The sequence below is a fragment of the Staurois parvus genome, unplaced genomic scaffold (genome assembly GCF_062004578.1).
Source record: "Staurois parvus isolate SC_StPar_1 unplaced genomic scaffold, SC_StPar_1.0 ptg000147l, whole genome shotgun sequence".
NCBI lineage: Eukaryota > Metazoa > Chordata > Amphibia > Anura > Ranidae > Staurois > Staurois parvus.
The window spans coordinates 7,333,740-7,346,708 of record NW_028317943.1 but is presented as its reverse complement, the minus strand read 5'-3'; the positions used below and the strand labels follow the sequence as shown (position 1 = coordinate 7,346,708).

Genomic DNA, 12,969 nt, shown 5'->3' with positions numbered 1-12,969 from the left:
ACGGTATGCTATGGTTATTGTTAAAAACAAATGATCCACCAATGCGCTATAAAATCATCCTGTCTCCTGTGGAGGCAATGGCAAAAATACTGTCTGCAGGTGTTGTATCAAGTGTGTATCAGGCATTGCTCATCACAGTCAAATATCCTCTACCTGTATTTCCTGAATTAAATTCACCTGCTGTGCATTCTAGAGACATTGCTGCTAATTGCTGAGGTTCTAACGAGCCTGTGTCAAACATCTCCCACTACTCCTCTTAATACATGCCAATTTTAATCTCCTTACTTTTAGTTGTAGTCAAAGCACTTTAAAAAGACACCACTAGCAAACACTCAGCCTGGGTTTATACTAATGCAGTGCCAAAATTGCACTGGTTTCTGTGCGATTTCCGCACTGCGTCATAATTGCACCCCGTTCACACGAACCATTGCGGTGTTAACGACACCCCGAAATCAGTTCGCAAAACGTGGTGCAATGTGCAGAATCGGACCACATGAGTGTGAACACCCAATGCGATCTGATTCTGGTGCGGACTAAAGAGGGGTCCTGCACTTTTTTGGTGCAGATGCAATGTGATTTCAGCCAAATGGCTCAAATTGCACCACACAGAATTCTCATGTGATTTGCACAGGAATGCCATGCGGTTCCTGTGCGAATCACATGTGATGTGCCACACTGCATCAGTGTGAACCCAGGACTTAGAGTTGGTATAATATTTAAATTCCTTGCTTTTCCATATTTTGAGCAGCATATGCAAATTTGTAGTCTTCTGTATATCTGAGAATTTAATTTAAATGACTGTCATACTTTATGTAAACAGGACATTTGAAAAACTTTTCTGACCACTGGAAAATGACAGCTAGAAACCGCCATTTAAAAAAGTCTGTTTTGCCACACTTACCTACCGTGTTTATGTGTATTTAGCCGTGTTTATGCACATTTGCATTTTTTAACCACTTCCAGACCAGCAATGTACAGGACTTTTCGTGGTTGTACCGGAGTGATGCCTGCAGCTGCATCACGGCTGCCGGCTCTCTTGTACAAGCAATCAGAGCAGCTCCTACCTTCTTGATTGCTTGTATAAGCAGCAGAAGGGGGTGCTCCCCCCCCCACCTTCCACTGCTCTCTTGGAATCTCTCATCCCACTGGGAGTCCCGAGCGACCAGGCGGCACATCCGCCAGCTGGCCAGACAGTCGGACAAAGCCAGAATCAGCTTTGATCTGCTCTCCTTTATTGTAAACTGGAAGCAATAACCTGACATCACTTCCTGTTTACTCGGAAAGTTTCTGCGCCATTTTTAAAAATCTGAAAGCATTAAAAAACACAGTTCTTGGTGTTTTGAATGCTTTCAGGTGCAGAGGAGGGATTTGGGGGTCTCATAGATCCCAGATCCCTCCATAAAAATACCTGTCCCATGTCTAATGCTGTCACAGTTGGTGTTTACATTCCTTGTGACAGCAATAAAAGTGATTTTAAAAAAATGTAAAGTGACAGAGTAAAAATAAAAAAAAAAATTAAAGTGCCCCCTCCCCCGTGCTCTCGCGCACAACGGCGAATTTCGCGCACACGTCGGGCCCGCATGCATGCCAACAGCGATCATCCCACGCATATGAGGTCTCACTGAGATCATGGCCAGTAATTCCAACACTAGACCTCCTCAGCAAATCTAAAGTGGTTTTAAAGCATCACCTATGAATAGCAAAATTTACACCGTTTGTCTCCATTGCATAGGCGTGCATAATTTTAAAGCGCTACATGCTTGATTTCTATTTACCCGGCATAACATCTGCAGGATATTGTAATTATATATAGTGTATATTCATATTATTGACCAAAAGGACTCCTTACTATGTACAAGGTAATTACTTTACCTTTGTTATGTTGGGTTAACCTGTTTCTTGAATAAATATGTGGAGAGTCAGGGGGAGTTTCAGAGCTGGTTATTTGCAAATCTACCAGCACTGTAAAATGCAAGTTTGTCTGATTAGATTTGGAAAGGTCTTAAATATTCATAGTGTACTTGTTTATGGGGAAGAGAATTTCAACCTGGGTGTAGTGTCCACCTTTGTACAAGGGTGTTGAAGATACAGCTGTTTTAGGTGTAGACACATTGTTTGAGACACATAAGATCAAACATGCTCATAAAACCAAACAATCAGATTGCTGGACACTTCGGTCAATGGGAGAAAGTGTATATTAGGGAAGGTTTTTTTTGGTTGAATGGTGTAAGGAGAAAGTGGGGGTCAGGAGGAAGTGTGACAGGAGAAAGTGGGTTCTCTGAAGGTTTCTGATGATTGCATGAATATTCTAACTACCCTGTGATCTGCCTTGTCTGTACCTCTGTTTTATGAATTGTTTCTGAGCTGAATAAATTCATCTCTCTGGAAAAGAACTGTTGGACTTGTTACTGTGGGAAAATACATTTATAAATACACTGTCTTGTGGGCTGTTTCTGTGTGGACCTCCACATAATAGATGACAACAGATTTATGGATTGTCTGTGAGCTTGTTAAACTCTCTCTGCAAAAGAACCGTTATATATGCTGTAATATAAGAAAACAACTTCATCTTATATTTTACAAAAAAGTGGGTTCTGTATTGTGTTTTTTGCAATAAAATTAAAAAAGTGTATTTTTTCCCAAAAATTGCATTTGAAAAACCACTACTCAAATACTGTGTGACATAAAAAAAGCAAAAACCACCAATTTATTCTCTAGGGCCTATGCTTTAAAACAATTTTGGGGGGTTCTAAGACATATTCTTGCAAAAAATAATGATTTTAAAATGTAATTTAAAAGTGTCAGAAATGGCTTGGGGCTAAAGTGGTTAAAGATAACCTCAGGAGACTCTCCCCAATACCCATAAGACATAGAAAATTGCGTGAGAGGACCAGAGTTCATCGCTACTGGACATTAATGGCTCAGTGGATGTCTTCGGGATACTTCTCCAATATGTACTGTATGTCCAGCTGTGGAATTATCCAGACAAGTTTTTAAATTTTACAAGGATGTCTATTGGCACCTTTGATGATCTTCTGAAGAGGCTGCGACCCCGTCTAACTCAACATGAGGAAGAGCGTGTCATCAGAGGAACATCTCCTGGTGACTCTCAGGTATGTAAATATATATTTATTTCTATTTATTTATTTTTGCTATATTTATTTTATTATTGTCGCTTATTTTTATCTTACTTTAAAAAATATGTTTCCCTCTTTTCCCCCCTAAATTTTTTAAATTGTAATTTTTTTTATATTTAATATTTTGGTTTCACGTGGTAATTTTTTTATATGCTGTGTTTTTAATCATGATTTTTTATCCATTGCACTACTGTTTGATAGGTGTTGCAACAGTTGCTCATTAAACATGCTGGGCACTGTGGGAGGAGCTACATAGTGCTGTAATGTCTGTGCCAACAGAATAGATGTGGGAAGAGGTGATTGATGAATTTTGTGAAAAGACTGACTTCCCGAATTGCATTGGAGCTCTGGACGGAAAACGCGTTCAAGTGAAAAAGCCACCCAACTCTGGTTCACTGTATTTCAATTATAACAAAAACTTTCCCATAGTATTCCTGGGATCGATGGATGCTCACTTGCACTTCATATCTGTGGAGATGATGGGGCCTATGGGAGTCAGGGGATTCTAGTATTTTTTGTGAATCTTCCATGTGATGTCGGCTATACGAAGGATTCCATGTACAACTGAGCCTAGTCTTCCACTGTTGATTGTAGCTGATGAGGCATTTGGCCTTGCAGAAAACCTAATGAGGCTTTATAGTGGATATGGACTTCGTTACCAGGAAAAAATTTTCAACAATAGACTAAGCCATGCAAGATGAGTTGTTGAGTGTGCATTTGGAGTATGTGCAGCTAAGTGGCGAGTACTCCTTTATGCAAATTGGATGTGGGAAATGCTATTAAGTAGTGCTTGCCTGCTGTGTTCTACATACCTTTGTAATTGATCAGGTGATACATAGGCCTACAGTACATGCAGAGCAAACGTGAGAGAGACATTAAAAGGGCCAAGCACTGCTACAAGCTGAAGGTAGTATTCAGGCCCTCAGTGATTGCAAGCCTAGCCAAATAATTTGGTTGTTTTTCTTGTCTCGGCATGCTTGCATATTTTTCATCTCTGTGAGAGAAAAATATGATCGCACGTGTCTTTCACATGTGTGTGCAAAAATGGCTGTCCAATGACACAGCCACTTCTCCAAACACGCATGAAATGTGCATTTAGTTGCTCATGTGTGTGAGGAAAGAAAGAAGCAGAAATGGCCACTTGATCTCACACGCATGAGCATGTGTGATGTGTCATTTACATGTGTGTGGAAATTCCTGTGCAGAATTTTTGTGTTTGTTCACAATTTTTTAATAATCAAAAATTTTAACATTTTTCCTCTTCAAACACATCTAAACACAAATGCGCACAAACGCATTGACATGCGTTTTAAATTTTGGCAAACTCTACTCTTGAACTCGATTTTAGTGCTGTCAAAAAAATGTCAGTAACCTCAACTGCCTGTAAACTACTCTAAACGACTATGTGTACATGGACACATAGAATAACATAGAGGAGAGTTCAGGGTCTGTGGAAAAAAACACACAACAGCTCCTAACCTTCTATTTAGTAGCAGCAGTGTACATGAGGCCTTAAAGCTAAACTTTGAATAGTTATTTACAACACTATTTTATGTAGTTATGAATGTACTGCATCTTAAATTATTACAAGTATTTTACAATGATCTTGCAAAATACTTGAGTTTTTCAGTACTCACATTTGGAAAGGCAGGATCAGATTGGAGACCATGCTGTGATGTTAAAGGCCCAACCCTGCGCATAGTCCTCTTCTTCATAGAATCCTTTTCTAGTGGTGAATGGCCTTCACATCTTGATGATGTCAGCGCGACTCCAATATGCTGTGCAGGATGCCATAGTGAAACGCTCACAGGACCTGGGTCAATGATGCCCTCCACTTACAGTATGTCATCAATCTTCCTTGTTGAATGAATTTGGAGGTCACTTAACCCCATTGGATGTCAGTTAAAGTGGTTGTAAACCCTTACATATATCCAGCGAAGTGACTGACCTCAGTTGATACACAGAGATTAAACAAAACCTCCTACATAAGTTGTACCTGTGTATCTGCAGTCTTCTCTTCTCTACATCCGTTCAAAGTGTTGAGTTTATAAAGCCTGTCTGAGTATTCAGAAATAAGGGGCAGAAGCTTAAATCACACATTGCAGAGCTCAGTGAGGAGAGCTCTGAGATCTGATTGGAGCGAAGAGACCCCCTCCCCCTTACAAAGCTCACAGGAATGAAAGCCTGACAGAAGTGATTCATGCTGATAGGAGAGGAACAAAGCAGCAGAGAGAAATTAAACTTCCTGCTTGTATTCGAGACATGTACACACTATAGAGGGATATGTTTCTTCATATTTGATTTCTGTGGTTTACAATCACTTTAAGACTAAGGACATTTTTTGGTGGTAATACTATTGGGGAAGGGGGGGCAGCACTAGAAAGGTGGTGAATACTGCAGCGAGATCTTTTTTTCTAGACCCCCATAGGGACTTTTTAAAGGAAAGACTATTTAGCCTAGATTTGAGAGAAAACAAATGAGGTCACCAACCTGTCTTACTACTAATGTCGAACAATTGAAAATATAGTGGCAGGTAAACATTTCATGTATGTATATTTTAACTTTTATTTAGCTGTATGCTTGGGAGTTTTTTTTGTTTTTGTAATGTATGCATAATTTATACCTAATGTTCAGTACACAGTGAAACATAATCATACAGAGTATAATACGCTCGTTAGAATTTTAACAAAACTCCAAATGAATATGAGAATCTCAGGTTCTCAATTAAAATGCCCTACATGTCCTATCATACTCTTACAGCTACATACAGCTTGAATATTTACCCTTTCCCCACTGAAATAATGTTGACGATACTCATGCATCTGATGTGTTACAAGACTTGTCACCTCTACCCCCTCTGTCTGCTGGTTGGACAATAACCAAGACCAGCAAAATTATAAATGTATCCTTTTGCTTTCCTCTTCTGTAGGCATGTTATGTTAGGCTGGTAAAGCATTAGAGCCATGGTTGGCTGAGAGGGTAGATATGAGTGCTGCTGTGTGGGGGATTACAGAAGGCTAATATAAATAACAGATGAAATTGTGTTTTAAAAGCCGAACTCCAGGACAACAACCCCTGTTGTTACCACCATTATCCAAGAATGACAGTGCTGGAGAGAGCAAATAGACTGTGGGAGATAGCACTGGGGACAATTCTGGAGTTCTGCTTCAAATGCAAAAATTCTGTCTTAAAAGCAAGACAAAGCGAGTGAAGCTACACCAATTTTTCAGCATTTTATGTCTGAAGTTCCACATCATATATATTCTGTTTAAATACCAGTTTATCAAAATATGTTTATAAACGTCATGGTCAGTGAGTGGTTAAATCAAGCTTGATATTGGCTTTAAGAGCCAGCAAAAGAAATTCCAATAAAAGTAATTAGGTGGTCCTAGAGCCACCCAATCACTATTATGAGTCTCTTAAAGGGGCATACCCCCACTCGTGGCACCTACGGTATCTGCAGTGGGACCATGAGAAATCATCTGCCCATGCTATCACATAAGGGATTTGTTAGCAGACTTGTGACAGCAATAAAGTAAAAAAAAAAAAAAAAAAGTGTAAAATAATTGTATAACATAAATAAATAAAAATAATTTAAAAAATGTAAAGCGCCCTCCTTATCCCAAATAGACCCCATATAAAAAGCGCAGTGTAAGGGGACCACATGTATTTAAACATTAATTGCACCTAAAATGTATCATCTTGAACGTCAATAATCCTGAAATCAATTATTCTAGGGCCATAATTCATGGTTAACTCTAAACTGATGACCTGTAAAGGCTTTTAAAGTGTTGCCTATGCAGAATGTTTGGTACCATAGGTTTTTGCGATTCCATGGGTATGCAGTTTGAAGACTTGACATGTTTGGTATCTCTTTACTCGATGCAACTCCATATTTATTATTTTACCAAACAATTGGGTATAATGTGTTTTCCTGCACTAAAATTCATTTTAATGTTTTTTTTTCTTGAAAATATACATCAGATAAATAACTGCGCAAATACCATTTGATATGAGAATTGCAAGTACCACCATTTTACTCTGCTTTAAGAAAATGTATACTTTTTGGGGGGTTTACTGGAATTTCTACTAAAAATGCAAATTTTAACAAAAAATTAACAAAAAAAGGACAAGTGATTAAAGGTAAACTCCACTTCTGTGGGAAAAAAATATGGCAAATAAAAAAATAATATAGCATATACAACTGCGACTCAAGCCACATTGTAATTTATTGTTATAAAAGTTATATTTCCTTTTTAATCTGCAGTGCTGTAATCTTCTGTAAAATTCAATGCAATATGGCAACCTGGAGGCGTTCTGTACACAGTTGTTGTATGGAATGCCCGCAGTAATGTAATTTCCTGCTCCTGTGGCTCATTGATTTTCCCAGAAGTCTGCACTAAGATACACATCAGATTTTAGGCATGCCCTGTGTAGGGCTACCCCCTTAAAACCTGCTGAGTATTTTTGTGTTCCCTGTCTGTTCTGTGCCTGTTTTGGAAGCACAACTCCTGCTGACACCACCGTAAAACTTTGACCAGGAGAATCCCCTGGCCCTGGAACACAAAGTAATCACACAATTTAAGGTGAAACAATATTTTGTTTGCATTGAGATCAAAGAAATGGTGCAAACACAAAAGATGCTAGACACTCTGCAAGGCTCAGCCAAATGATCAAACACAGAACCCCTTTAAAACAGCCCAAAATGTCCTGCAGGACCCAAGTTTAAATTCCAATCTCCACACTGAGATATCTTTACCAAACATGAGCTGTAGAAGGCTATTAAGAATTTAGGCTAACTCACTTTTGGATTCTCAGTTGTCTGTGGATAGGGTTTAACTAGGAGATTAATATACAGATGTTAATGTCATTTTAGATACCACCCCAGAATAAGAAAAAAAAAGACAAAACTCTTCTGCGCACTTGTTGGGGCTCTAGTTAGTGCGCATTAAGATCCAGGTCCTTCTTGTTTGAGAGCAAAATTTATTGAGAAAGGAAAAGTACAAAAGTAGGAAAACATTAATCCCCTGAATGATGGTAGCAAAGTTAAAGAAAGGGTCCCTTAGTGGAAATGGATGAAGGCAAGGATCAGTATAAATGAAGAAGGGGCGGTAGTGGACTCCAATTGAATTTGTATTCCAACAGATAGGGAATTGACTTGATGAAGCAAGCTCTTTTATTGCTATAATATGTTGGAGATGAGATAATAACAGTATCGTTGTCCACAGACACATGTGCTGCAGGAGTAGTCCTGCGTTCAAACCAATAGGAGGGGGCACAGAAACTGTAGGCCGCAGTAATGAAGTGAGTTAAGAAGCCTGTGTTGCAGGTGGTAAAGTGTGATGCAAAGTTTACTGAGAAAAGAACAGGATATCTGGTAACTGCAGACAGGGACCCTCTCACACAGTCTCTCTCCTCTCTCCAGGAAGTCCCGGGGCTTTTGGTTGGAAAGGCTCCCGCCCCTACAGTGTGCTACACGTGCAAAAAAAACTTCAGTTTTGGTGAGATGCTCCTAAAGTGTTAATCACTTTTACCACATACCCTACCACTTTTTTCATTAGAGCCCTACAAGTGCATCAGCTGATCAAAAATGAAAACGCCATTCAGAATCAGTCCTGCACAAGACATTATACAACAAAGTGCTATTCCTTCAGAGCAGAAGCAGGTAGGACTCTGCATTAAAGTATGTTAACACCTATACAATGTACATAGATCACCCAGCTGGAATGTTTTTTCCCCAACAAATGTACTCTTTAGCCAGTTCCCTACTGCGCTATAGCCGAAGGACCTTTACAGCGTGGTTGTCTGGTTCTGGGACGACATCCATGAACGTCATTCCAGAACACTCCCCCTGCACGCCCCCAGCGGCCCGCACCCAGCGCCACCGGTAATCGCTGTGTCCTACGGACACAGCTCATCATGGAATACGGTAAACAACCAATCACGGCAGCCTTTTACCACGTGATCAGCTGTGTCCAATGACACAGTAGATCACCGGTAAATGTAGTTGCCGGTTATCGGCTGCACTTTCCTCACGCTGTCACAGCATAAGAAAAGTACTGCCAAGAACCAGCAATTGTCAGAGAAGTGATCAGCACTGATCATCAGTGCTCTGATCATCAGTGCCCAGCATTGCCACCCACCAGTGCCCATCAGTGCCGCCCACCTGTACCCAGCAGTAACACCCACCTGTGCCTAGCAGTGCCACCCACCTGTGCCCATCAGTGCCACCCACCTGTGCCTAGCAGTGCCACCCATCTGTTCTCATCAGTGCCACCCACCTGTGTCCAGCTGTGCCACCCCGCAGTGCTGCCCAGCAGTGCCACCCATCAGTGCCCATCAGAGCTGCCTATCAGTGCAGCCTCATCAACGTATATCAGTGAAGGCGAAAAATTACCTGTTTGCAAAATTTTGTAATAGAAACAAGGAAAAACATTTTTTTCAAAATGTTTGCTCTTTTTTTGTTTATAACACAAAAAATAAAACACCCAGTGGTGATTAACTACCACCAAAAGAAAGCTCTATTTGTGTGAAAAAAATGATAAAAATGTCATATGGGTACAGTCTCGCATGACTGCGCAATTGTCATTCAAAGTGCGACAGCGCTGAAAGCTGAAAACTGGCCTGGGCACCAAGGGGGTATAAGTGCCCGGTAGACAAGTGGTTAAGCTAAATGAAAAATATTAGGAAAATAGGGTAGAGGAGGGCATAACTCTCTGAATGACTCACAAGACTGTGCATTTTTAATGTTGTATGGCTCACCTTGAATGAACCATAGCAGTTGGAAGCTGAACACTGTATGAACTTATCTGGAGGTGCCTGGGGCATAATTAGAAGTGGAAATTCAGCAGTTGTGGTGTCTTCTATTTAAATACCTCTTTTGCATAAAATGGTATCAGTTGCACAGAAGCTAGATGGAGTTGTCTAAACACGAGGGATAAATATTCTACCCATCTGTACTTAGAAAGTTGTTATGACATTGTAACATTAACCAAACAATACCTGACTTTACGGTCTGGTGAACAGCTGCATGTTTAAAGTGTTTCTATAGTTATAGGATCTCTTAAATATGATCGTGACATAAGCTTACCAGAACAAAACTATCCGGATGTTCCCCCTCCTCCAGAAAGCTCTCGCAGATTTACCCCAGTATGGGTATTGACTGTCCTGAAGCATCATGTCTGTCACCTGTAGAAACAAATACAGTGCATTGTAAACTTCAATAATGAGCAGAGGCACATCTACAGTTGTGTTCAAAATAATAGCAGTGTGTTGAAAAAAGTGAATAAAGCTCAAACTCCTTCTAATAGCTTTTATTTCCATACACACAAATGCATTGGGAACACTACACATTCTATTCCAAATCAAAACATGAAGAAAAATGTACAAATTTGTGTTGTTCCTCTAAAGAAATTGAAGAAAAGTGAATATTAGACTGTTAAAAATAATAGCAGTGTTTGTATTCTTCTTTACAAACTCAAACATTCACTATATAAACTGAAAAATGTTTGAAGATTTTGCTTTCCTTTCAATCACTTAATATTTAGTTGTATAAGCACTGTTTCTGAGAACTGCTGTACATCTGTGTTGCATGGAGTCAACCAACTTCTGGCACCTGTGAACAGGTATTCCAGCCCAGGATGATTGGACTACATTCCACAGTTCTTCTCTATTTCTTGGTTTTGCCTCAGAAACTGCATTTTTGATGTCACCCCACAAGTTTTCTATTGGATTAAGATCCGGGGATTGGGCTGGCCACTCCATCACGTCAATCTTGTTGGTCTGGAACCAAGATGTTGCACATTTACTGGTGTGTTTGGGGTCGTTGTCTTGTTGGAACACCCATTTCAAGGGCATTTCCTCTTCAGCATAAGGCAGCATGACCTCTTCAAGTATTCTGATGTACTCAAACTGATCCATGATCCCTGGTATGCGATAAATAGGCCCAACACCGTAGTATGAGAAACATCCCCATATCATGATGCTTGCGCAACCATGCTTCACTGTCTTCACAGTGTACTGTGGCTTGAATTCAGTGTTTGGGGGTCGTCTGACAAACTGCCTCCGGCCACTAGACCCAAAAAGAACAATCTTACTTTCATCAGTCCACAAAATGTTGCGCCATTTCTCTTTAGGCCAGTCAATGTGCTCTTTGGCAAATTGTAACCTCTTCAGCACATGTCTTTTTTCCAACAGTGGGACTTTGCGGGGGCTTCTTGCAGATAGCTTGGCTTCACATGGCGTCTTCTAATTGTAACAGTACTCACAGGTAACTTTAGACCTTCTTTGATCTTCCTGGAGCTGATTGTTGGCTGAGTCCTTGCCATTTTGGCTATTCTTCTATCCATTTGAATGGTAGTTTTTCACTTTTTTCCACGTCTTTCAGGTTTTGGTTGCCATTTTAAAGCATTTGCGATCATTTTAGCTGAGCAGCCTATCATTTACTGCACTTCTTTATATGTTTTCCCCTCTCCAATCAACTTTTTAATCAAGGTACGCTGTTCTTCTAAACAATGTCTGGAACGATCCTGTCAGGAATGGACTAGCCAGCAATGGTGGGACTCACCTGCCTTTTGATCTGCAGTACCAGGGCTGGCCAGCGGGTGCTCCCAGCAATCAGAGACTCAACTTTGCAGCCAGCTAACACCTGGAACTGATTATGCTGGGGTATTTAAGGGATGGCCAGACTTGCAGACTCTGCCTTGGTGTTGTGTTCTCTTGGGCCCTGTATCCTGTTCCTGCTCTCTGTTCCTGTCTGATTCTCTGCTGACCCTGCTCTGATCCCTGGCTTGTCTGACCATCCCTCTGCCTGACCCTCTGTACTACGCTGCTTGCTACCTGTTCTGATCCCTGGCTTGTGACCCTGACCATCCCTCTGCCTGACCCTCTGTACTACGCTGCTTGCTACCTGCTGAACCTGGCCTGTGACCCCGACCAATCTCCGCTTGCTCCCCCTGTACCTACCTGCCCTATTGATATTGACCTGGCCTGCCTGACGACGCTTGCTTGTATGTACTGTTATCTGTGGGTGGTTGGTTTGGTTTGGTTGCACTGTATTATGTTTTAGTATTGCACTGCATTTATGTTTGTATTGTTAGTGTTAATAAATTATATTGTTTATAACATATCTGAGGTCTGCGTTTCCCTGCGTCAGCCACACACCTCTGGTCACACCTGGGAGCCCTGACATTACACCAAGGCCAATCCTGACCAGAAGTGGCTGCACAGGGAAGCCATCTTGGCTTGTTGCTGGGAAGGATGGATCTGGATGAGGTTATGTATTTATATCTGCTAGTGTTTGATGACAGGGAGTATGCTTATCAAACTCTGAAGGAGTATCCCAGGGATCAACTACTAGAATGTATACGGCTCGCTCATGTTCTAGTAGATCAGGGCACAGAGTTCTCTGAGGTGCAGCCTTTGATTGAGGTTTGTGCTGAGTTGGTTTCATCTGGTTCCCCCAAATGCAGGGATGAATTTTTGCCGCCATTTAGTGCCGACCAGGTAGAGTCCCTGGTATGGTTATTAGAGGATGATGTGGGTTACTTTCTGGAGCGTTATTCCACATGTTCACCACAGACACTAAGAGATTGTATAAACGCAGTGCAGTCATTGACCAGACAGGCTTTGTGTAAGCTCAGCTTTGTTCAACCCCTACTGCAGACATGGACAGACTTGTTGCACCCAGCCTCAGTCAGCTTACAAAAACCCAGTCCTGCTTCTAACTCTACTCCTGTATTCCCAACAGCTCCTCCAGTTACAGCCCAGTATACTTGGCTATCTACCGCATGTCAGTACCCTGTTCCCACTCGCTGCACCTATCCTGCCTTTA

At 41.0% G+C, this 12,969-nt stretch overlaps 1 protein-coding gene across 2 annotated transcripts in view; it reads right to left on the bottom strand.

The window, feature by feature from the left end:
- The window catches only part of TMEM117 (transmembrane protein 117), a 330,502-nt gene that overhangs the window by 100,291 nt on the left and 217,242 nt on the right, over positions 1-12,969 (bottom strand). For both annotated transcript variants that reach the window (XM_089674007.1, XM_089674008.1), the window contains exon 5: positions 10,228-10,325. In XM_089674007.1, coding sequence (XP_089530133.1) covers positions 10,228-10,325 — 98 coding nt within the window. The remainder of the gene's footprint in view (positions 1-10,227; positions 10,326-12,969) is intronic.